Here is a 25,427-nt window from a genome sequence, read left to right as displayed (position 1 = left end):
ATGGAGAAACTTCAAAAGTTGAAAATAAAGTAAAAATTTTCCAAAAATTAACAACCAGTTCTCTGCAGATGGACTGTCCTAATCTCAGGTCAATACAATATATGGAATTCTGTAGTGCTCAAAGAATGATGACACCATTAGAAATAATGAATAAGGGTAATTCAGTATATGAAACAGAATAGTGTACATTCTGAGATGCAACTCACATGTTAAAGATATTTTATAAATGTCTAAGCTCTGCAACTTTTGCATTACAGATAAAGCTGAGTTTAGAACTGAAAGTGCCACAAAACTGATTTACTTTTCCAATTTGATTCACTATTAACTAATGGTATCATATTCTGAGGCAACTTCAGGAGGAAAGTGTTCGTTGTGTAGAAAGATGTAAGGATAATATATGGCATGCACTCTAGAATCTCTTTCAGAAAGTTCTTTAAACTGTTGGGCATACTGGAAACTGTCTCACAGTATATTTTCACTCTTACAGCATTCATTCTCAACAAAATCAGAAAGCAACAACCACCTTCATAAATATAATACTGAAAGTAGAAATGACTTGCAAGTCCCTTACTTGGCAGTAGTGTGGCACACAAAGCCATTAAAATTTCTGACTTCATACCCAGTGATGTAAAGAATGTAATAGACAATAAAATCAATTTTCAACTTAAAATTGAAATCACATCTATTTGTTAACTCCTAACACTGATTTGTACCAATCATAGTGAGACACCCCAATTATGACTCATGAAATATGCAGATAACTATAATTTAGCTCACAAGCATGTGTTTGCAATAGCCCTATCCTCCATTTGCAACTTACTTTAATCACATTGTTCGTAGCAGTAGTTGCTGATGGGCTCTTCTTGCTGCTCATTGGCTTTTCATGAATTTACTGTGCTTGTTGCAGAAATACATGTAGACCTAAATGTGAGAGTGCTGGAGACATATTTGTGCTGTGGAATTTCTCATGTACACTGGCTGCTTATGCATCCTTCAGTCCATACAGGAAATATACCCTGCAGATAAACATACCCAGAATTCCCTAATCCATTTACAAAAGTCAGGGTAGAGATGTCATTATGCTGGGTACCATGGCTTATGGTAATTCACAGAAAAGAATTATTAGTCAAGAAAGCATTTATAGGATATTCTGCATCACAATGTAGTAACACCCTACATGCCATTTCCATGCTTTTGAGCCCCCCCCCCCCCCCACACACACACACACACTTCCCTCCAATACTAAACTGGCAATCCCTAGATTCTCAGAATGTGTCCTATCAAATCGTCCATTCTTCTAGTCAGGCTATGTCACAAATCTGTTCTCTCCCCAATTTTATTGAATACCTCCTAGTTACTTACATGATCTACACATCTAATCTTCACCATTCTTCTGTAGCACCACATTTCAAAATCTTCTGGTCTAAACTGTTTATTGTCAATTTTTCACTTCCATACATGGCTACACTTCATGCAAATACTTTCAGAAAATACTTGCTAACACTAAAATCTATACTCTATATTAACAAACCTCTCTCCTTCAGAAACACTTTTCTTCCCATAGTCAGTCTGCATTTTATATTACTTTGGTCATCATCAGATATTTTGCTTTCTTAATAACAAATCTCACATATTACTTTAAGTGTCCCATTTCTTAACCAAATTCCTCAGCATCACTTGATTTAATTTGAATACGTTCCATTATCCCTGTTTTGCTTTTGTTGATGATTCCTTTCAAGGCACAGTCCATTCCATTCAAGTGTTCTTCCAGGTCCTGTGCTGTCTCTGACAGAATTGCAATGTCATTAGCAAACTTCCAAATTTTTATTTCTTCTCCCTGGACTTTAATTCATTCTCCAAATTTTTCTTTTGTTTCTTGTACTGTTGCTGTTACATAGCTATTTGTTTTGAGTAGTGTCATGTGAGCTCCTAAGCTTGACAGACTTGTTTCAAAGATGGACACCATGAAGAATGTGATCTGTCCTCAGTTAATGTGACACTGTGGAGAGGTTTAAAATTTAATCCAGTGCATTGCCTCCAAAGTTTGCTGATCAAGTACTTACATCACCACCTCCCCTCCCATTGCCCACAAAATATTGGTAATGGAAATATTTCTCACCACCAGTATATCATTTGGCTTCTCCAAGTTGAGTGCCACACATTAGGATGCATTAATGACCTCAGTTCTGAAGGAGGATTAGTTTACCAGCTGACCTGTTCTTTGTTTAAAATGATGATGATGTAAGTATGGTATGACCTTTAAGGTTTTGTGAAATGCTTAATGTACTTCCTGTATTATTATAAGGAGATTTTAATGTGTTCTCAGGGTGACTGGTTGATCCAGGCTTTTGCAAATGATCTGTCAGCCACCTTATTCTGATTTGTTAGTTTACCATTTATTCTTTTATTCTCTAATTGACTTCTGCAAGTTTGAAAACAAAGATAATTTTCAGTTTTTCTTCCTATATAATATAAAATGACTGTGTAGGTAAATGAGTGTGATTTTAAAAACAGAGTTTTGTTTTGTATTTTATTCAGCTTTAAATGTCTAATTCCATTTCACTCATACTATTTTCGTAAGGGTGCTAATGACCTCATCAGGGTATGCTAAAATTAAAAGAAAAGTGAATGTATTACAGTCTATTGTGTTGCTGGTCATGAGTCAAGGCTCACAAACCTATTTCATTTCTTACTGAGTCATGCCATGGTGAGTTGCTGTCATCATCTGATCTGAACTGGACATAAAATGGTACTAAGATGTTGCCTGTCTCAGTTGCATGTCACTTTTTTTTAAATTTGCAGATAAGACTCAGGTGAGAATGAAGTATAATTGTAATTTTCTAAATAAATATAGGTTCCACATTTTTGCCTCTTGTAGGACATTTATATAAAATGAGACTACTTTCTTTTCATGTTTCTTGAAGAGTATCTGGATCTTGTTGTATCGGATGTTGATAAATGAAATTCAGTATACAACACACAAACTTTGCTCTTGTTTATGCAGGAAATAAATGTAATAATTACTTTAGGCTGACTGTTGTGATGCTAAGTTTTTTAACAGTGTCCAAGAAAATGATTATGACATCTGCTATTATTACTTCTGTTTGTGAGTGTTTAATGTTGTCTTGCTAATGAAGCCACAAGAAGAGCAGCACTAGCTGCATGTTGACAAGTATTGGGGAGGAATTAGCCATGACACTAAACACACCTTGCTACCATTTTCCTGAAAGACAAGATAAAATAAGATAATTTTATCATTATTAGGCCTTTACAGCAATAGACAATTTTTTTATATACATAATGTAATCATTAAATTAACAAATAGAACTGTTTGGCCATGTCGGTTTTTAGCTTACAATTCCATGTTACAGTCAAAACATTATTTTAATTCATAGAAGGGGTTGACAACAAGTCATTTATTTAATGTTTTCCTAAATTCACACTGTGGAAGATTTTGTACCACCTGCAGAAGCTAAGTAAATAGTTTGTAGTCCAGTAGCTCATAGCTACTGATTGACTTTGGTAACCTATGGTATGACATAAGTATGGAATTATTATTTCTTGTAGTGTGCCCATCAGTATTATGTCTATGTTTTACTTCATGTAGATTCTTTTTTGTATATGTTAACACTTGGTATATATACAGGTTTATAACAGTCATTATTTTATATTCAGGGAACAAGGGCGTACAATGTGCTTTATGCTGCGAACATGTAATAACTTTTGTGGTAGTTGGGTCATATAGAGGTTGTAGAACTGAAACATACCACTTAACCGATTGAATACTTCTATTGTTGCTAGAAATAGGTACACGAAGTGACACATTGAAAATCCATAGTCGCTTGATTCGACAACATGGCGAACATTTCTCTAAACAATTTTTCAATGAAGTTAGTTCAAAGATGAGTCAGTCGATTGCTTGCGGTCGATAACTGCCACAGAGACCCCCCCCCCCCTCCCCCTGATGGTAGTGCGGAGCACGGCGCAATCGGTGAGGTATCCAGATCCGCAAGTGGGGGACAGATAGGCGAGGAAAAGGTATAGTCCCTATGCCAGAGAGGAGGCTGAGGCTGACGACCTGCAATGGACATGGGGAGGAGGGAGGGAGACAGTGCTGTTGAGGAAGAGGGACGCATGGGGATGGTGACGGTGAGGGTACCGGCAGTGTTGATGAACGAGGTAATGCTATCGACATCAGCTTTGGGAGGAAGGGAGAGATGCCTGAGCAGTGTAACCGAGGGATGTGAATCGTCAAGAGAGCGGGAGGAGCGTGGATGATGAAAAGGGAACCCTCACGGACCTGGACTGCTAGATCGTCGACTGTATACATGGAGATGTCGAACATGACATAGATGCTCGAGGGAGGAGCTGGCAAAAGGTGAGTTGCTGGCAACGGTGCGGGTGAGACACAATCACTCAACCTAAAGGGGGGCGTAACTGTTTCGCACTGAGTGGGAGAAACGTCACACAGGACACTATGACCTGAGTCCGAACACTCGCTCAGAGTGTGGGCGTCACACAGCACATCACTTAGAACACAGTTATCACACGGGTGAGTACACTCAACTGGAGTGGTGAAGTCACATGGAATAACGGATGCTGCTTCAGAGATGGTCCATGCCGGCTTTAAACGGTTCACGGACACATTGTGTGGTTGTCCGTTGATGGAGATTTGGAACATGTTTTGGGAGCATGACAGTACCTTGTAAGGTTCTGTGTAGGGAGGTTGTAAAGTGGCTCACACAGTGTCGCCCCAGAGCATTACATGCTCACATTGAGCCAAGTCTTTGTGTACGAAAATGCGTGGAACCGTGTGTGCACGCGGAGGGGGTACATGGATGGGTGAAATACACATGCGAATACGCTCGACCATGTGGGGAGCTCGTCTGATGAAAGGGGATGTGAGTCCTCGACTAACTTGCAAGGAAGAACAAGGGGCTCACCGTAGAGCACTTCCGCTAATGATGCTTGCAGGTCCTCTTTGAAGGCTGATGACACACCTAAAAGCACCCAGGGAAGGGCCTCCGACAACTGTTCCGCATGCCACATGAGGGCTGCTTTTAGAGTTCTGCTCCAGCGTTCAACTAAACCGTTAGCTTGTGGATGATAAGGGGTTGTATGGAATTTATTGACACTGTGTAGTTGGCAAAGACTGGCAAAAAGGACAGACTCAAAGTGCCAACCCTGGTCTGTAGTAATCGTGGATGGACAGCTGAAGTGGTCAAGCCACATTTTGACAAAGGCGCAAGCCGCCGAGGTAGCTGAAATGTCAATAAGCAGTACAGCTTCCACCCATCTGCTGGTACAGTCGATCATAAACAAAATGTATCTGTAACCCTCAGAAGGGGGGAGGGGACCGACGATGTTGAGGTGGACATGGCAGAAGCGACCCTTAGGAACATCGAACTGTCCGAGTGGCGGTTGGGCGTGATGTCCGACTTTACTGCACTGACAGGGTATGCACGCACGGACCCAGTCATGGCAGTCACGCTTGACATTAGGCCATACAAAACGTTCGGTTACAAGGTATGTTGTAGCCTGAAGGCCAGGGTGGGCTAGGTCATGGAGAGTATCAAAAACTGCTTGACGGAGCGAGGCAGGTACGATCGGGCGCAGTGTACCAGTGGAAGTGTCACATATGACTGGGAAGTCAGACCCCGGTAGGTGGCGGTTCTCCAAGGTAAGAGATGTGTTGGTATCTTGTAATAAGTCCTGTATGCTGGGGTCTTGTTGTTGAAGGTGCGCCAGATTAGCCATGTCAAACGGTGAAGTAATGGCGTTTATGCGCGACATATAGTCTGCAACGACATTGCCTGCACCTTTTATATAGCGGATGTCCATCGTGTACTGACATATGAGATCCATATGTCAGATCCTATGCGGTAGGAGGTTGGTAGCAGGATTACAAATGGCATCTGTGAGCAGACGGTGATCGGTGAAAATAGCGACCTTGCTATCTTCGATATCTCGGCGAAAGTGTCTGACAGCTTTGTAAACGGCCAGTAACTCTCTATCAAACGCGGATCACTTGCGTTGAGAAGCAGACAGTTTTTTAGAGAAGAATTGGAGTGATTGAGAGGTATCACCGATGTGTTGCTGAAGCACGGTGCTGATACAGGCGTCGCTTGCGTCCATAGTAATAGAGATGCGCGAGTCAGAAAGTGGGTGCGCGAGTGTAACCATGTTGGTCAGGGCGGACTTGAGATTGTCGAACGCGCGTGTCATATCCTCGGACCAAACTACTTTGAGTGCGCCAGAAATGTGCTTGCCTGCCAACGCATCTGTGAGCGGTGCCTGGAGTGAAGCTGCGAGCAGGATGTGTCGGTGGAAAAAGTTCACCATTTGTAAGAAACGGTGGAGGTCACGGTACGTTTCCAGAAGTGGCAGTCCGTTAATAATGGCAACACGCTAAACAGATTCAGAAGGATGTAGGTTGCAGTAGGTACTGTGAGATGAAGAAGCTTACATAGGATAGAGTAGCATGGAGAGCTGCATCAAACCAGTCTCAGGACTGAAGGCCACAACAACAACGCTCGGATGTAGGCCGTATGCTGTCGGGGGTGACCTCATGACCCAGAAACGTCACACGATAGCGGCGGAGCTGGTTTTTATCCTCGTTAATCGCAGCGCCATTGTCTGAGAGAATTTGTAGCACACGTGTCAAATGTTCTTCATGTTCTGTTTCGCACGCTGAGAAAACAAGGACGTCATCAAATATGCGTAGCAAGAAGGGAGTGGGAAAAGGAGTTGTTGTGCAAAGTCCTGGATATGCGGAATCAGATAGTTGTCAATGATGGTGCGTGTATTTAATTTGCGGTAGTCTTCACATAAGAAGTATGAACCGTCTTTCTTGGAAGCCAAGTGAATTGCAAAAGACCAGTTGCTGGAGGACGGACAGACAATACCGGTGTCTAATAGGTCCTGTATCATAGCTTTTGCCTGGTGAAGTTTGTGAGCCGACAGGCACTTGGCTTTGTGACGAACTGGCGGCCTTCGGTAGTATTCAGTCTGTGGCACGTGCCGTTCGAAATCACTGCGACATGTGGGCGATAGGAGGATGTCGAATCAACTGCGGCCCTGACAGTTGAAGAGTCACTGACCTGTGGTAGAGGCTGTGGGAGCCGTGTAGTCGGCATCATAACAGGAGCTGTGTGGGTGTGGTCGGTGGAGGCCTTTGTGCGAAGTGCTGTCGCAGGAAGAGATCTGCAGTCCATGGCTGTGATCTGTGATGAGGTGGGGTCGTGTGTCGGCTCGACGTGAGCAGGTCGATCGACATGAGAGCAAGGGAATAACACAAGCTGGAATTCATCAGTAGAGTCCGCGATAGGTGGGGAAACGTGCGTGAGGTTGGCAGTGTGAGTGATCAGATGACGGGAGAGCATTCGTAGATGAGAGGTTGGCAATGATGCTGCGTGCATGCACCAGCTCACGTTATGCATCTGCAATCAATTGTCATAGTCTGTTGTTGTCATTATGAATAGCATCTATTTCACAATGTTGGCGGTTGATTTCGGTGATGGAGGCGACGAGTTGAGCCAACAGGTTGGAGCAGTTGGCCGAAGCGTTGATGAGTGAATCATAACTAAGAGGCAGAGTTGTAGCATGTGGCGCGAAGGAGCCAGGGATGCGTGTGCCGGAAGCGTGGTGCACCTGTGCTGCAGACTGTAGGTCTGGAGAAAGTCCATAATGTCGGAGGAAATCAATACCTAGCAGCGGCTCGTCGATATCCATGACGTGAAACATCCACAGGAACAGCGTTCGGGTGCGAGCTGAAGCTGAATCTCGACTGTTCCGTGAACGATGATATTGGAATTATTCGCCGCACGGAGCATGGAAACAGTAGGTAGCAAGCTCGACGGAGCAAGTGTCCATGGCATAACACTGGACTCCGTGCCTGTATCCACGAGAAAGTGGAGTTTGGAGCATTCGTCGAGAATGTACAGATGGCCGGGTGTGCAGCTGACATTGTGTGTAGAATGTTTTGTGCGTTGGAGACGCCCTGAAGAGGTGGCGCGAGACGAGGCACCTTAAGCGGCTAGCGCCTGTAGTTTTCCGCCACACATGGTGGTCGGCATTTGCGGGCGGCGTCACCGTGTGTTGCATGGAACCAACACAGCTGATGAGTGGGAGGAGAAGCCGGGCAAGGAGTTCCCGCCTCCATTGTGGGGCTGTGCAGGGTATCAGGGGTGGGAGTGCTAGCCGTGGTGGGGACAGGCAGTGCTAGTAGTTTTCCCATGTGGCTCCCATGTGGCTCCCAGGTGGGGATGCCGTCGGCTCGCGTGATGCATTGGAGTTCGCGAGGCCACTCCTAGGCGGCACTGGTGAGGCACTGACACTTGCAGGTGTGCCACCCCTTGGCACCGTGCGAACATGGCTTGCAGGGACAAGGTGTCTGTACGAATGTAGCCGATGCATGCTGTCAGTGATCTGTAGGCGCTGGTCCAAAGGTGCCGTCCAGAGGGCGAGCAGTTGCATTTGAATGTCATATGGTAACTTGACTAACCAAATGGCCCACAGGGCAGTGTCCAACAGGGTTTGCTGGTGGACCATCGAGTGTAGTCGGCGCCACAGCTGAGATGGCGATCTGTCTTGAATTTACTCGACATGGATGATTTACTGCAGTGTCTCCTCCGCAGTGCATGCTAAATGTTCCACAATAATTTTCTTCACCGAAATATAGCATGGCGGAGGTAATGGTGAATTAATTATATCACTCACCAGCTTGAGCTCGTTGTATATATGAGTAATCAAACTGGAGTAATGTGCGTCATCCGAGATAACATCATTAAGTTCAAACACATGCTCGACTAGAGCAAACCAAGTGGCAGGATTGTCACAATTGAATGGTGGCAGTTTTGGGGCTTCAATGGCTGTACTCTTGTACAAAAAGGTGTGCATTATTCAGGAACACACATTTTCAGTAACTTGCCATCAGCCATAAAAAGCTTAACAACCAATGAAATTCAGTTTAAGAAAAGCCTAAAGGATTTATTGGTGGCCAAATGACTTCCGCACCATTTCAGTGCAGTAATGTGTTCATTCTAAATAAGTATTGTAGTAGTTCTATTACATGTTTATTACTTCATAAATAAAAAACTTTTTATTTTAAATTCAGTGCATTAGTGTTTGTAAAATGATTCTTTCATATAGTGTTCATTTTTTAAAAAATGACGATCATTCCACATGGGGCCTGTGGAAGGTACATTAGCTTATTTGTTTCAGTTGTAAATATTTGTCATGTATTATTGTTTTTCTGACATGTTCCACATCCTGGAGGACCTCCTCACTATGGATCAATTGGAATGAAAGTAAATCTAATCCAATGTAGTCTTGACAGTTTGCTACTTACATTCAAATGGCTTACTGTATATGAAGTTGTGCTGAATATTGTACCAGAAAAGATCTGTTGCACCATTTGAAAGCATCAATTTAAATCTTTTGACATGGGATTGCTAGATATTTAGAACCAATTAAAAAATACACAATTTGACAATACTCAGGTTTGGTCTCTCATACACACCCAGTCCACATTATTTTGTGGACAGTTCATATTACGAATAGTGATAAAACCCTTTGATAGGTGAATGTCTGTTTCATTAGATTTTCTGACTTCAGGCATTTACACCACAAATATTTTTGGCTGTAAAATATCTGCTTCTGAAGTCGTAGTTTGTATACAGGGTGATTATAATTAAAGTCAAACTTTCAAACCACTGTAGAAATAGCACCACTGGTGAGAATGACGTCAAATTGCAATGGAATATTATTGGTGAAGTGGGAAACCGTATGGCAGAAGAAAAATAAATAAAGAATTACAAAATGTAGCAATAGATGGCGCTGTAAGCATCCTAATTTAATAGTGATTGATTACAAATGGCAAATGAATCCTACAACAATGCCTAATGTGTACATTTGACTTTAAACAAATTGTACTACTCAGTGTGCATGGGTGTACAGGTGTGATACTGTGAGTTACTTAAGCCCATCCACCACAGCAAGATCATGTCACATCAGATGGGAAAATCGGTTTTTAATTGTCCTGAGGCCAAAAACCACATAAAAAGCATCACTCACATTGTTTTTTAATTGTACTGATGCCAAAACCTGCATAAAAAGCATCAGTCAAATGCAGATCAGACTATTAATTTCCCTGTGACTGGCACAAAACATGTTCAGTATGCTGTCCACCATTACCAGCAACAAGTTGAAATTGAGAAACAGCATGTTCCACAACTGATCGAAGTGTTTCCGGAGTCACATTCAGAATGTGTTGCACAATGCATGCCTTCAACGCAGCTAAGTTTGCAGTTGGAACACTGAACACAGCATCTTTCAGACAGCTCCACAGCCAGAAGTTACACGCATTAAGATCAGGCCAGGCTGTAGGGAAATGGCAGCTGATAATTTTAGTATTTCCAAAATGGCGCTCCAGCAGCTGCTTAACTGAATTTTCAAAGTGTGGAAGTGTGCCATCTTGCATTAAAATGATCCCATCCACACATCCGCGCTGTTGGAGAGCTGGAATGATGTGGTTGCACAAAAGACACTCATAGCGCTTACCAGTGATGGTACAGGTAACAGAACTTGTCTCTTCGAAAAAATATGGTCGTAGGATAAATGATGCTATAAACCTGAACCACACAGTGACCTTTTCAGGATGAAGTGGTACTGGTTGATTTGTGTGTTGATTTTCCGTTGCCCATATTTGACAATTCTGTGTATTGACATATCTTGTCAGCTGGAAATGGGCTTCATCTGCCCACAAAATCTTCCATGGCCAATCATTGTCCACTTCCATGCGAACAAGAAATTCTGAAGCAAAGGTCTCTATTGCTGGCTGGTCAGCTGGAAGCAACTCATACATATGGGTAATTTTGAATCGATACCAAAGAAGGATGTTTTGTAGGATTTTATGCACCGTGCTCATGGATATGTCCAATGCCTGGGCAATTCTCCGTGCACTACACATTTGCACTCCACCACTTGTCTCCTCCAGCACTGTCATGGCCACTGCTTCCACTGACATCAAATCAATTCATTCCACCCCTCTGCCAGGTTGTGCACCAAAAGTACCCGTCTTTTTGAATTTCTGAATCATTTTCTCCAGACCCACAGCAGTCATCTGACCAACACCTCTTTTAAAACCCTTCAGTGTCTGGAACTTCAGCAGAGCAATGTGTGCACAGTCATCATTTTTGTAATACAGCTCTACAAGCAGAGTGCGATCGTGCATTGAGACAGTCATGGCAAACATCGCTGACACAAAAGGAAGGAAAGCCATGTAACCAGCTTGCTTATCCCAACTTCAGTGGGTCGTGTGCATGACAGGTGTTTTCATTTACGTATTCTGACACATATAGCACCATCTATTGATCATTTTGCACACTATTTGTTTTCTTCTCCCCTATGTTTTTCACCTTCTCCAAAAATATTCCATTGCAATTTTACATCATTCTGACCAGTGGTGTTATTTCTACAGTGTTCTGAAAGTTTAACCTTAATTATAAACAACCTGTAATCTGGTGGAATATTGTGGAAGTCAACAGAATGGTGTCCCATTAAAGTGAAATACTTGAATACAAATGTTGAATGGGCTTAATTGTGGGTAGAAGTTGAGTGTTCCTTTAAGTTGCGATCATCACATTAAACAAATACGGAATAGTTATATACATTCCAATTGGAAATGGAAAATCTGGTATCTTCAAGGCCCAGTGCTGATTTCCAGGGCTTTTTAATGGCTATATGACCACATTTATAGCTTTTTTATACAAGCACTGACTTTATAAGTTATTATGTTGGTTTTATACATAGATAAAGTAGGTAGCTTTCAGTTGGCTTATTAAAGCCAAATGTATATTTGTTAAAAAAGTTGTAGAAGGAAAACTACTGCAAGGAAAAGTTTTGGTATATAAAACTCAGATATTTTGTTTCTGCATCTTAGGTGGCTATCTTCTTTATTCTCTCTTTTAAAAATGTTAGGAAAAGAGTAGATTCCTACTTACTTTAAAGATGACCCATTGAGTTGCAGGCAGGCAAAATGGAAAGACAGTTATATTTTATCTTGCACATGCCATTGTGATTATGCCTCCTTGTTTTACACACAACTGTTTCATAGCCCTTACATATCTGTAGAACTGACCTCCTGCATGTTTATTTAATCACCAGCCATTAAACCATTGTCTCAGTCTTCTCATATCTTTCGAAAATCAACAAAGAACTTCATTTGGCCATATGCTATACTTCCAGCAAGCTGCATGTCTCATCCACAATATAATTTCATTGTAACAATCATAATTGTATCGTCAACTCAATTGTGTACCTGATTCATTTGTTTCCCAGTCCATCCTCATAATTTCCAACATGGAACTCTCCATTGATCACTAAGAAACCCCCAGTATTTAATTATTTTCATATTAAAAGTCCATGTTTCATACCCATAAGTCAGTGTAAATAATACACACTGATTGTAGACTTTCCTTTTCAGTCACATCTGAAGGTTTGTTCAGGAAATCTTATGTAGTTTACCAAAGCACTGCTAACCATTTTTACTCTTCTATTAATTTATGTTCCTCAAAATCCCTAATTATAAAAAATCTTCAATTGATTCTATGACTTAACTGATACTGTACACTATTTTCTTTTCAGTCGATTGGTTATACATTATTATTGTCTTCTTATAATTGCTTTTTGGGCCTAATTGCAAAATTTCTGTAGTAACATGAGTGAAAGAAATTCAGCAATTTTTTTGTGTAAGTAGTATCCATTTACAAGGCTAAGTCAACTATTATCCACAAAGTAGTTACAAAATTTTATTGTAATCAAATAGGAAACTTACAAGAACATCATTTTTTGACAGTCTCCTTGCATTTCAACGCACTTGGTCCATCATTGTACAAGCTTCCTGATGCCCTCATAAAACAAGGTTCTCAGTTGAGCTGCAAGCCAGGAATGCACCACTTCTTTTACTGCTTTGTCCGAGGCAAATTGACAGCCCCTTAACCCTTATTTCAGTGGAGTAAACAAGTGATAGTCAGAAGGGGCAAGATTGGGACTATATGGAGAATGATCCAGTACTTCAAATTTGAGTTTCTGAAGCGTTTCAGCAGTGTGGCCAGCAGTATATGGACGGGCATTGTCGTGCAACAACACAACACATTTGACAGCAATCCTTGGTATTTGCTTCAAATTGCAGGTTTTAGCCTGGCAGTAAACATCTCATTGTAACATACACTGTTTATTGTTGTGCCACTTTCCCCATAATGTTCCAGTTCTGGGCCTTGTGTGTCCCAAAAAACCGTAAGCATCAGGTTTCCTGTGGGCGGTTGGGTCTTGAATTTTTTCTTGCACAGCGAATTTGGATGTTTCCATTCCATACGCTGCCGTTTACTCTCAGGCTCGTAATGATGGACCCATGTTTCATAATCAATAATGATCCTGTCTAGGAAGGTGTCCCCTTTGTTACCATAGCAATCCAAATGTTTTTTGCCGACGTCCAAGCGTGTATGTTTATGCAGCTGTGTGAGCTGTTTTGGGACCCATCTTGCACAAACTTTATGAAACCCAAGTCTGTTGTGGATGATTTTGTAGGCAGAATTGTGACTAATTTGCAGATAGTTTGTCAATAGTTAATTGTCTATCTAAGAGAATCATTTCACATAAACGCTCAATGGTTTCTTCACTAGTGGTGGTAAACAGTCATCTGGCTCCTTCATTATGGATAACACTTGTGCGACCATTTCATAATTTTTTAATCCATTCATAGTCACTCCATTGTGGCAAAACACTGTTCCCATACTGTACAGAAAGTCTTCAATGAATTTCGGCCTCGACACACCTTCCGACCACAAAAAACGGATTACTGAAAGTTGCTCTTCTTTGGTCCAAATAGACAGAGGAGCAGCCATGATTAACAGCACGGCAGTGATAACGGAACTAACCTAGCAGCTTGAAAATTGCAAAGATATGACAACAAATAAACAAAGCATGTGTTATCAATGTAAAACAACAGTACTTCCAATATTAACAAAAATATAACTAAATTGCTGGTAATAATTGACTTACCCTCATATTTGGCTGTGAGGATGCTATATTTTAAGTATTCAATTTGAACTGAATGATTTTGTGTACTTTTAAAGTTTGATTGAAATGAATAAACTAACAAAAATTGTTGCAGGAGATGAGACGGGAACTTATAAAGCATAGTGACTGGAATGTCATTGTTGTAGACTGGGCTGGTGGTTCTTTACCACTTTACACACAAGCAACTGCAAATACAAGACTAGTTGGCCTGGAACTAGCTTATTTTGTCAACTACTTGGAGGTAATTATCCCACTATTGCTCTACTTTAGTCAATCTTGATGGAAAATAGTTCTTGAGCTTTGTATTGAAATCATTATTTCTTTGATATGACAGAACAAGCATTTAACCAGACAAATATGCAGTACCAGTGATCATACATAAATTATTTTACTGAATTAAACTAATTATTTTGCACACTACGTGGTGCAAGTGAAGTGAAATAGTTTTCTGTAACAGATTGGATTAATTCTATTCATCTGTAGCTCACCAATCACTGATGTCATTTGATGTCATCATGTGGAATATTATTTTTGTGCTGTTCTTACACTTTATTTTTTTATTATCTGTTTTTATGTGACATAAAATTGCAGTTTCTCATGTAAACACCCTTTTGTCTGCAGCTCCTCAGAATGATTCAGTCAATTTTCTGATTGAAGACTCTTAGCTCTAAGATTTACTATCTTTCCCAAATAAATGTCAAGTACTTAGGTAAGCGACTTGTAAATTGACTAGAATTATAGAGTGGCTGTTGTACACTGAGTATGGCTGAGACAAGTAATTTCTGTTGTTGTTTAATAATGTCTGTGTGAAAAATCATTGATGACATAGTCGGTATTAGCTCTTAATAAAACAGACACCTATAACAATATTTTTGAATATGCATATGAGCGATTTGTGATTTCTATAACTTAGGATGGCTGTTTAAATATCTGCTCTCCACTGAACATTATATCATCATCTAATTTCACATCACTCCTTCCAAATATCTGATTCAAATTGTTAATTTCATGTGATTTCATGCTATAAATAAAAAATAATAAATAAGTGTGGAAATTTGAGGACAAATAATGCACATAACCTCACAGCTGTTCATAATTATGACCTTTGCAAATCGACTGAATATTTCGTTCTTATGGTCATTTGGCAGCTTGCAATACAATTTATACACTATATTAACAATTTATTATACAATACATAATGTTTATTGTTTATTTTCCTTTCAAAATGCTAAACTGTCCTGCATGAATTCTTCAATTGAATAATAACATTTTTCCACTAGTGTATTAAATAACAATCTTTTTAGTGGGTCAAACTACATATTTAACAGTTTTGTGTTATTTAATTTATTGTAAATTTTTAATCCCTTGTACAATGGTGTTTGAATGTAAAGTCTTAAATTATGAGAGTGAAGTTTGAAATTTTGTCTGTGACAAGTACTGTAATTGTGGTTGAAATGAAAATTATCAAGTGAGTTTTGATTTTATGTCATCGTCTCAGCCTTTTCCCACCTCATGTGGGGTTGGCGTTGCTTTGCTGGATCCTTCTCTTCCATAAATGCCTATCCAGTGCTTCTTCTCTGAGCCATCCTTTCTCCCGTAAGTCCCCTGCTGCCTTGTCTTTTCATCTCACTTTCGGTCTTCCTCTTCTCCTTAATCCTTCAATTTCCAGGTCTTCAACTCTTCTCCCCACGTAATACTCCCCTCTTCTCTGCATGTGTCCATACCATCTTAGCCTGCTTTCTTGGATCTTCTTCCCTATGGGCCCCACTTTCACTGTTCCCCTGATGTACTCATTCCTTAGTCTATCCTTTCGTGTCACCCCACTCATCCACCTTGACATTCTCATTTCTGCCACTTCCATCTTTTTCTCTTGAACATTGGTAATTGGCCAAGTTTCTGCACTACACAGCATCGCAGGCCTCACCACATACTTGTAAAGCTTTCCTTTCATTCTGCAGCTAAGCTTCTTATCACACAGTACTCTGCCCAGTTCCCTCCAGTTCATCCATCCACTATTTACCCTGTAATGAATGTATTTCAGCCTCCAGTCCTCCATCACTTTGCATGTAAGAGCCTAGGTATTTAAATTTCTTGACCAGCATCAGTTGTTCTCCTTGCAGGTTAATATACAGATCTTTGGCATCCTTTGTACACACATACTCTGTTTTCACCCTGCTAATTCTCATTCCTCTTTTCTCTAGAGCTTTTTTGATTTTTATATACGAAAATAAAAATTTCGTAGATATACAGAGAAGGAATGGTTAATATTTTTAATTTTTTAAATAATGGGTGACATGATGATCTTTTTTGGACTAAACACATTTCTTATGATTCTCTTTTGAAGAGTGAGTAGTCTCAGGCTGTTCATTGAGTTTCCCCAGCAAATTATTCCATATCGAATTATAGTCTCAAAGTAGCTGTGGTAAACTATCTTCTTTGTGTCCATAAGGCTGGAACAAGATAAGACAGTCATTGCATGAGCTAGGCTGTTTAGTTTGTTTTTGCTAAGTAGTCTACATGTGCCTTCCAATTTAAATTTTTGTCAAGATTTAGACCTAAAAATTTTACATAACCTGCTTCACTCATTTCCTGATCACCATGCACTTTTTTTATGGAAGATGCTGATGTTGTTTTAGCACTGGACTATGCTGAAACCATAATTCTAGGTTTCCCATTATATTTTCCACAGTACCATGAATTTGTTCCAAATTTTCATTTTAAATTAAAACTGAGGTGTCATCTCTGAATAAAATGGAGTGAACATCAATGTCTGCTTAAAGATAATTCATTTATGTACAGCAGAAGATAAGGCCCTAAAATTGAGCCATGTGGGACCACTGTACAAATCTGTTCCCAGTGCGAGAATGATTTTTTTTTTCAATTTTAATTTAGAATAACTCTGTTTTCTTTCTGACAAATAAGATTTGGACCACTGTAATGCCCTGTCCACAATCCCATATCTCTCTAACTTGTGTAGAAGTCAAAAGCTTTGGTCAAATCACAAAAAATACCTGTGACCTTTTTACCCTTATCTAAAGCAGAGCTTATCTTTTCACCGAATTCCCTGATAGCATTGATTGTATTTTTCCCCTTGAAATCCAAATTGATTTTTTTACTGTAATGTCATTTTCTATAAGAAAGTTTTCAATATGTTTTGCAACAATCCTTTCTATCACCTAATCAAAACTGTCAACAGGGAAATAGGACGGTAATTTCCCATGTCATCTGGTGAGCCTTTCTTGAACAATGGTCTTATTTCAGTGTATTTTAATACATCTGGGAGATATCCTTCCTCGAATGACTGATTTGTAATTTTAGCCAATGGATGAGAAATGATGTTATAAACAGCCTTGACTACAGTGGTTGGAATTTCATCCCACCCAGCTGATTTATTGTTTTTTAAAGCCACTATACCATCTTCTACATCTGTTGGATTAATTCTTTTGAATGTTTTAAGGTTTGCATTTTGTTTTATATTTACAAAGTTGACATCTACCTTGTCCTGGTGGGCTGTGATGTCTACTTCTGATTTTGCCACATTTATTAAGAAATCATTGAAACAGTTTGATATTTGAAAAGGATTTATAATTACATCATTTTTAATTTTTATTTGGAGAATTTCTTGGCACTTGTTCTTTACTCTCAACTCTGATTTGACAATACCCCAAATTGCCTTTGATTTACTTTCATCTTTACTAATATACTGTTTGTTAGCCAATTTTTGCTGCCTGTACAATTTTTAAAATATATTCTTATATCTCTTCACATACCCCACAAAGTCAGCATTTTTGTTATGTTTTAACTCATTGTGAAGCTCCAGTTTGTAGTTCTTAGTTTGTTAAAAGCTGTATTTACATTCTCTTTGCTAAAGCTCCTTTTAAAACATGTTTTCACATATTTTGGTTTACCTGTTTTTGGAAGCTCTATGAGCAGTGCTGAATGATCCGATATGTCTAAATCTAAACAGAATTACTTCCATCCTCAAACTGATAATTTGTCAGAATATTGTCAATACATGTTTCAGAGTGGCTATTTCTTCTAGTACATTCAGTGAAATTCATTCAAGAGCATTATAAATTGTCCAAGTGAAATGTGTTTCCAGTGATGACGTCAGCACTGTGATACCGTGGGTAAGAGAGGGAACCATTTTTATACTAACTGCACATACAAGCTAGTTGGTGTAGGTGGCCACTACATAGAAGAAATATAAATGTATGAGTGATGTTCAAAACTTTTCTGTCTTCAGAAAGAAATTGATATTCAGGAGATATCTGTTAAGTTTTTCATATTTTTTTTTAATTTCTCATCACAGTCAGCTTCTAAATTAATATGCTTAGTGCAATGACTTTTCAACTTTCAATACTTTATATAAAATTAGATTTTCCCAACTGGCCAGAATATGCAGCTGTCTCACCTTCAGTTTATTTATTTCAAAGCTAAGGTCACACAGTTTTGCTGCAACAATATGAGACATGTGATGACATGTTATTGTGATGAAAGAGAACATTAGAATGAAATATTCACTCTACAGTGGAGTGTGCGCTGCAAGTTTCGCAGGAGAGCTTCTGTGAAGTTTGGAAGGTAGGAGACGAGGTACTGGTGGAATTAAAGCTGCGAGGAAGGGGCGTGAGTCATGCTTGGGTAGCTCAGTTGGTACAGCACTTGCCCACGAAAGGCAAAGGTCCCGAGTTTGAGTCTCGGTCCGGCACACAGTTTTAATCTGCCAGGAAGTTTAGAAGAGATAATTGTTTATCAAAAAATTCATAAATATATTGCGTGATTTTTTCCACCATGTACAAATTCTAGGAATTAGAGAATATGGAACAAAAAAGGTCTAGTGAACTTACGTATGGTAATACATAGTTTCCATGCTAGAGACCATTTATTCAATCATAAATTGTTACTGATAGTGTGGTCTAATATGTGCTGTACCATGCATCTACAGTAACAGTATGTGCTGAAAATGGTTTCCATGTGTCTCGACATATGCGTGTAGGTGCTGTAGTGTGTTCTGTCTCACATGTTCACATTGGTCAGGCTGCATCTGAATAGTATCAAAGGCAGCATGAATATGCTGCTCCATTGTTTCCACATCTGGAATGTGATCTGCATACATGATACTTTTGAGATGGCCCCAAATGCAGAAATCACACAGGTCCAGTGAATGCGCAGACCATGCAACTAGATCTACTCATCTGACCCATCAACCAGGGAAGACATGATTGAAATGCATCTGGATGTTAATGGTGAAGCGGGCTGGATCACCATCATGTAGCAGCCACATAACCCTTCAAATCATCAATAGCACTTCTTCCAGCAGGGCAGGCAAAGTCACCCACAAGAAACACCGATAGTTCCAGCCTGTTAGGCAAAATGGAAGGAAGACTGATCCCAAAATACGGTCGCCAATTATCCCGGCCAACGCATTCCGACTGCACTGATGCTTATGGGGGTTCTGCATACTATCCCACAGATGACTGTTACGAAAGTTGAGGATACCACTCCGCATAAGGGTGGCCTCATCAGTGATTTGTGTGGATGACACAAATCCTGGAACCACAGTTGCCTGGTGAAGAAACCAGTGACAAAACTGCTCCCAATGTAGAAAGTCTGTTGCTAGTAAGCCCTGCACACTGTAAGTGATAAGGGTAGTAACAATTATCATGGAGAATGTTCCCCACAGTGATCTGACTTACCCTGCCCTAGTGGGCCGACTGCCTGGTACTGACATTTTGGTTGTCTTCCACAGTGTTAATCACATTTTCCTCCAAGTGTGGTGTCTGAACATTTCGGGTACATCTTTCATGGTTTCCTGCTTCCTAAAATGATCCTATGTCAGATAAATGGCAGAACACTGTTGCAAAAATTAAATGCTGTGATTGTTTTCCGTGGGGTTAGGTCTCCTGATACAACCTTGCTGCCTGGTCCCTGTTACCATTGGCCTTCCCATAAGTAAGCACCATGTCGTCAAGCTGTCAGTTCAAATACACAACCATTGTTTACAATGCTGTATCACATCCACTTCAAGATGAGTCAGCAAGAGAAGTGAATCAGACACCACATTACCAATTACTAGGGCAGGAGAGTGTGCTAGGGCATGACGTATGAGGAACAGTGCCACGCTCTAGGAGGAAACCATGCATACTGCAACTGTGGCTGCATCGCACAGCCTGTATTGGGATGCCATCTCTGTAACAAAGTATGATGCAATAATGGCCTCTAGCATGGAAACCATGCATTTCTGGACGTAAGTTCATTAGACCTTTTTTGTTCTGTATCCTCTCATCAATCAATCCCTAGAGTTTGTACGTGGTGGAGAAAAACACACTGTATATCTTACATAATATCATTTAGTTTACCCACTAGTGAAGCATAATGTTCTCCTGTGATGCTTTTGCCCTTGTGGATGTAATCTATGATAATCACACCATGAAATTTCCAAAAATTGTAGGCAGTAGTAGCCGACCGAGACAGCTGCAGCAACAGGGAAGTAACTGCTTTTGTGACATTTACAAGTTCATAACCAGGAGCGAATTTTATTATATCATCTTTGTGCTTTAATAGTTTAGTTTCTTGAGTTTCTGCATGTAAATTTAATATCCAATAGCCACAGTACTCGTGTTTTCGTTTGCGTCGGAAAGTAAACCAATTTTGTGACATATTAAAAGTTCCTAATCAGGGGCAAATTATTTAGTTTCACCTGAGTGCTTCGGTAGTTAGGTTTTTGAATATCTGCATATTACTAGATACAGTTCACGCATTTTCATCAGGGTCTACAGTAGAGTTGTGCAGCACATGCTGATAGTCCATTTATCTGCATAGTTTAGTTTTTCACGGTCTTTAGTATGGACAGGGACTGCGATTGTTGTGTGTGGATGCGAGCCAAATTGGTGACACTTTGCTCTCAGCTTCAGGCTGTGATGACTTTGGTTATGCAGCTTGAGGCTGCAGTGGATTGGCACCACTGTTGGGGGCCAGCTGTGGGGATCCAACGGACGTCCGGCACGTCAGAGTTCTCCGATTGGTCCTCACCGGTGGCGAACCCAGTTACTGCTCACACTGTGGCTGACCCCTCACCTGTGGTCAAGTGGGAGGTCGCCCCAGGGCAAAGCAGGCAGCGAAAGACTTCCCAGGTGGCCGCACATAAGGCCTCCCCGGTTTATCTGACAAACAAGTTCTAGGTGCTGTCTATGGCTGACACTATCGCTGAGCCAGATGCTGTCACCTGTCCTGTTTCAGAGGAAACCACTCAGCCTGCAAGATCCGGGCAATCACAGAGGGTGGGATTATTGGTAGTTCAGAACTCCAACGTTAGACGCGTTATGGGTCCCCTTAGGGACTTGGCTGACAAGAAGGATAAGAAAACCAATGTGCACTCCATGTGCATACCTGGTGGAGTCATTCCAGATGTGGAAAGGGTCCTCCCGGATGCCATGAAGAGCACAGGGTGCACCCAACTGCAGTTGATTGCTCACGTCGCTACCAATGACGTGTGTCTGCGTAGGCAACTGCATTCTTGGCGTGTGGCTGTGGCCATTCATTCTGGTGGACAACTGGTTGGTTGCCATAAATAAAAAAGTGTGCAGTGATTGCAGCGGGGTTGGTATATGACATGGCTGCTTTCACAGTTGGCCCTGCCTCTGATGGGCCTGAAACAAGACTGGCGTAGGAAGGATTGGGTGGGTGGATTGGGCATGTCTTGCACCTTGATCTCCCATAGGGATATGATCCCTGTACGGGGGATGGAAGTAGGAGCAGCTTAAGGGTGGACCGGGATGTGTAGGTTGGGTGGGTGATGGAATATCACTTGAGGTGGTGTGGGAAGGATCTAGGGTAGGATTTCCATCATTTCTGGGCCTTCTGATAGATAATCAAAGCCCTGATGAAGGATATGGATCATTTCTTCCTATAGGGAGTGATACTGAGTGACAAGGATGGCACTCTTTTATAGCTGATTTTTGAAGTGATAGGGGGATTATGGGTGTGTTAGGATATGACATGGGAAATCTGTTTGCGGACTAGGTTTTGGGGTTTTTGCATACCTGTGAAGACCCTCATGAGACTTTCAGCACATTGGGCAAGGGACTTCTTGTTACTGCAGATACTCCATCCTGTACAGTTGTTTGTTTGTAAGTTAATATGGACAGAGTTGTGGATGGAGCCCTCAGAAAAGTGGAGGTCAGCATCCAGGAAAGTGACATTTTGGCCTGAGGAAAGATGTTTAGGTTGTGAAGGAATAAGGCTAGGGCATTTTGGCCCTTATTTGATATCATGAAAATATCATTAATGATCTTGAAACAGACAAGGGATTTGGAAGGCTAGGAAGGTTTCCTCTAGGTGGCCCATAAAATGGTTGGCATAGAAGGATGCCATGTGGATGGCTATGGCTGCAATGTTGATTTGTTTATATATATATTCCTGTAAAAGGAGAAGTAGCTGTATGTCAGGATCTAATTGGTTAGGTGTATGAGAAATGAGGTTGTGGGTTTGTAGTCTGAAGTATGCTGCGAGAGGTAGTGCATGATAGTGGCAAGGCCATGGGCATGAGGTGTGTTGGTGTATAGTATCAGCAGTGATGAGTGGGGATTCAGGAGGTAAAGTGGCAAGGATGATGGAGTATTTTTGATGTGAGGGGCTAGGTTCTGGGCAATTGGTTGAAGGTATTGTTCACCAAGAGTGAAAATTCTTTCAGTTGGAGCCTTATGACCTGCTACAATGGGATGTCTAGGATAGTTGAGATTGTGGCACAAGGAAGAAAGACTTTAAAGTATTATTAGCTGCATCTCTCTCTCTCTCTCTCTCTCTCTCTCTCTCTCTCTCACACACACACACACACACACACACACACACAGCTACTTTCATGTCAGGCACTCAATATGCTTGCCTGCCACTCAGTGTCCCTGTATGTGGTGAGCAGCAATCTATCCTTTTCATATTGTTATTATTACATTCTGGATTTTCCAATGTTTAAAGTGTAGAAGGTTTCACATTTGTTCTCAACAAGTATTTTGGACTCTCTAATTAAGTTACTCAATTAAAAAAATAGGGTAGTAAAAACATAATGCTGAAACTGGCAAGTGATGTGGTAGAGTACGTTCAAAAATTTCAAGTTCTCACATGGGAATATTAAAAAGTTCAAATTTATTCATATACCATTATAATGAGAGAAATATTAAGATTGCACTACTGAATCACACTAGCTATGTTTCAGCATGTTCCCACATAATTTGAAGTTCACATAATGGTCCACATATGAGGGGGTTTCAATAAGTAATGCATCACATTTTTTCTTTGCCAATTTCTGTTGAAATAATGCAGAATTTGTCATGGGACATCATGAACTATACCATCTTCAGCCCCTGTAGTTTTATGATGTATCATTGTGTTTACTTTTGGAGAAACAAGAGTATCACAGGTATTAATAGGCACTTGCAGAATGCCTACAGGGATCTGGAAGTGAACAAAAGCATGGAGAATCATTAGGTGAAGCATCTGTCATAATTGCAACAAGGTTGTGCAAATGTGCTGGCTGTGATTCCTGCAGTGTTGGAACGTGTGGACACTCTCATTTGAGGTGATCAAGAGACCACAGTGAAACACATTGCTGCACAACTGGACATCTCTGTTGGCAGTACTGACATACTCGTCCACTGGCTGGGGTACTCAAAAGGGTTGACCATTAAGACCAACAAAGGACCATATGTGCAGAACTACTCGTGCATTACAAGGTTGACTGTGACAAGTTTTTGTTGAACATTGTCACATATTGAAATATTACTATCACAGGGTGGGTCACTTTGCAATCTCTATAGCTATGTTACTGATCAGAAGCTTAAAGACTCAACTGGCTGACCATATGTTATGTAGCTCGTAGGCCAAGTTAGTTCTACTATCTTTTTCACAGAGATTGCACATAACCACACCTCTGTATATCCAAAGATGAGTAAAATTATTATTTAGACAGTTTCACTATACGCTAGTGGTCAGCTTGTGAGCAATGTATAGTATAAAGGCGTCAGAAAAAATATCTTTCGGCATAATTCTGTAAGTTGAAACCAAAGATCTTCTTCTGTTCTTTTATCCATTCAAACAAAGAATGACTGTTCATACTGAGACCCATAAAGTGTGTTGCTTTACTTATTGAATGCTGTTCATATATCACAACCAATGTAATCTACGGATGATGTGTTCAGAATATGTGATAGATGTGGCATTGTAGACAAGAGAACTTGCACGGTGAGTAAGAATATCATGGTGTGGAATTGTTGTAGTTGATATTACTGATCTGAAGGACCATTAACTTTTAAGGCTCCAGACCTCATGTAGTGTATTGTTGGCAACATACCCTAAACACTTTAATTAAAATTGTTTCCATTTATTCTATCTTGAACTGGAGAATTTTGTTATAAGAAGACAAGTATCCTGCTAAATTGTATACCCATAGGTTCTGTAAGTAAATACAATCTTGTCTATGACACTACCACTTTGACACAGTGAAAGAGAACTCATTAGGAAATAGTTTTGCATATTGCAACTACACATTAATGTCAGCTGTTTGTGACACATAAAAATTTGTGCCAGACCAGAAGTCAAATCCAGATTTCTCAATTATTGGGAGCAGTCACCTTAACCACTTTAGCTATCTGAGCACACCTCTAGGACCAATCCAGAGTGCCATATTTCACATAGTCACAACACTTAGTCTCACACAGTTTGTGTGGGAGACCAATATTGTATTGTCATTTTATTGTGTTGAGGCATGGATACATCATTGATGGTTACAAGGTCTGTGTTTATACAGTGTCTGTATCTTCATAATAAAAAATTTTCAGACATTGTAACTGTCAATAATTAATCCATGCCTTGATGGGCTAAAGTGATGATATAATATTTGTATCCCTGTATGGGAATCAAGAATTGTGTGAGAATTAGCATTGTGGCTAAGTAAGTAATAGAAGTTTGGATTGATCCAGGAGACGAACTTGGATAGCTGAAGTGGTTAAGGTGAGAAATACAAGTTCTGCTTCTGGTTAATCACAAATTTTCATGTGTCACAAAAAGCTGACACCAATGTATAATTGCAATATGCAATTCTATTTCATAATATTTACCACAACTGTAATTGTTGGTGACAGTGTCTTTTGCTTCAGATATGCATGAATGTCTGAAGGACATTGTGAAGATACAGACACTGTTAAATGCAGATATCATAACCATCAGAGAGTCCTAGCCTGTCACAAATTTTCAGCCTTCACAATCAATTTATTTTAGTGGTTGTAGGCACCTGAAGTCTTGATTACTCATAATATAGTTTCTTTATGGCCACTGTACCACCAGTGGTGTCTGTT

General features: G+C 40.4%; 1 protein-coding gene across 4 annotated transcripts in view; it reads left to right on the top strand.

Moving 5' to 3' along the window:
* LOC126184856 (pancreatic triacylglycerol lipase-like) overlaps positions 1 to 25,427 on the top strand; it is a 452,695-nt gene that overhangs the window by 367,422 nt on the left and 59,846 nt on the right. For all 4 annotated transcript variants that reach the window (XM_049927467.1, XM_049927464.1, XM_049927466.1 and 1 more), the window contains one exon: positions 14,174 to 14,320. In XM_049927467.1, the coding sequence (XP_049783424.1) occupies positions 14,174 to 14,320 (147 nt within the window). The remainder of the gene's footprint in view (positions 1 to 14,173; positions 14,321 to 25,427) is intronic.

Source organism: Schistocerca cancellata, chromosome 4 (genome assembly GCF_023864275.1).
Source record: "Schistocerca cancellata isolate TAMUIC-IGC-003103 chromosome 4, iqSchCanc2.1, whole genome shotgun sequence".
Lineage (NCBI taxonomy): Eukaryota > Metazoa > Arthropoda > Insecta > Orthoptera > Acrididae > Schistocerca > Schistocerca cancellata.
This window is presented reverse-complemented; position numbering and strand designations above follow the sequence as displayed.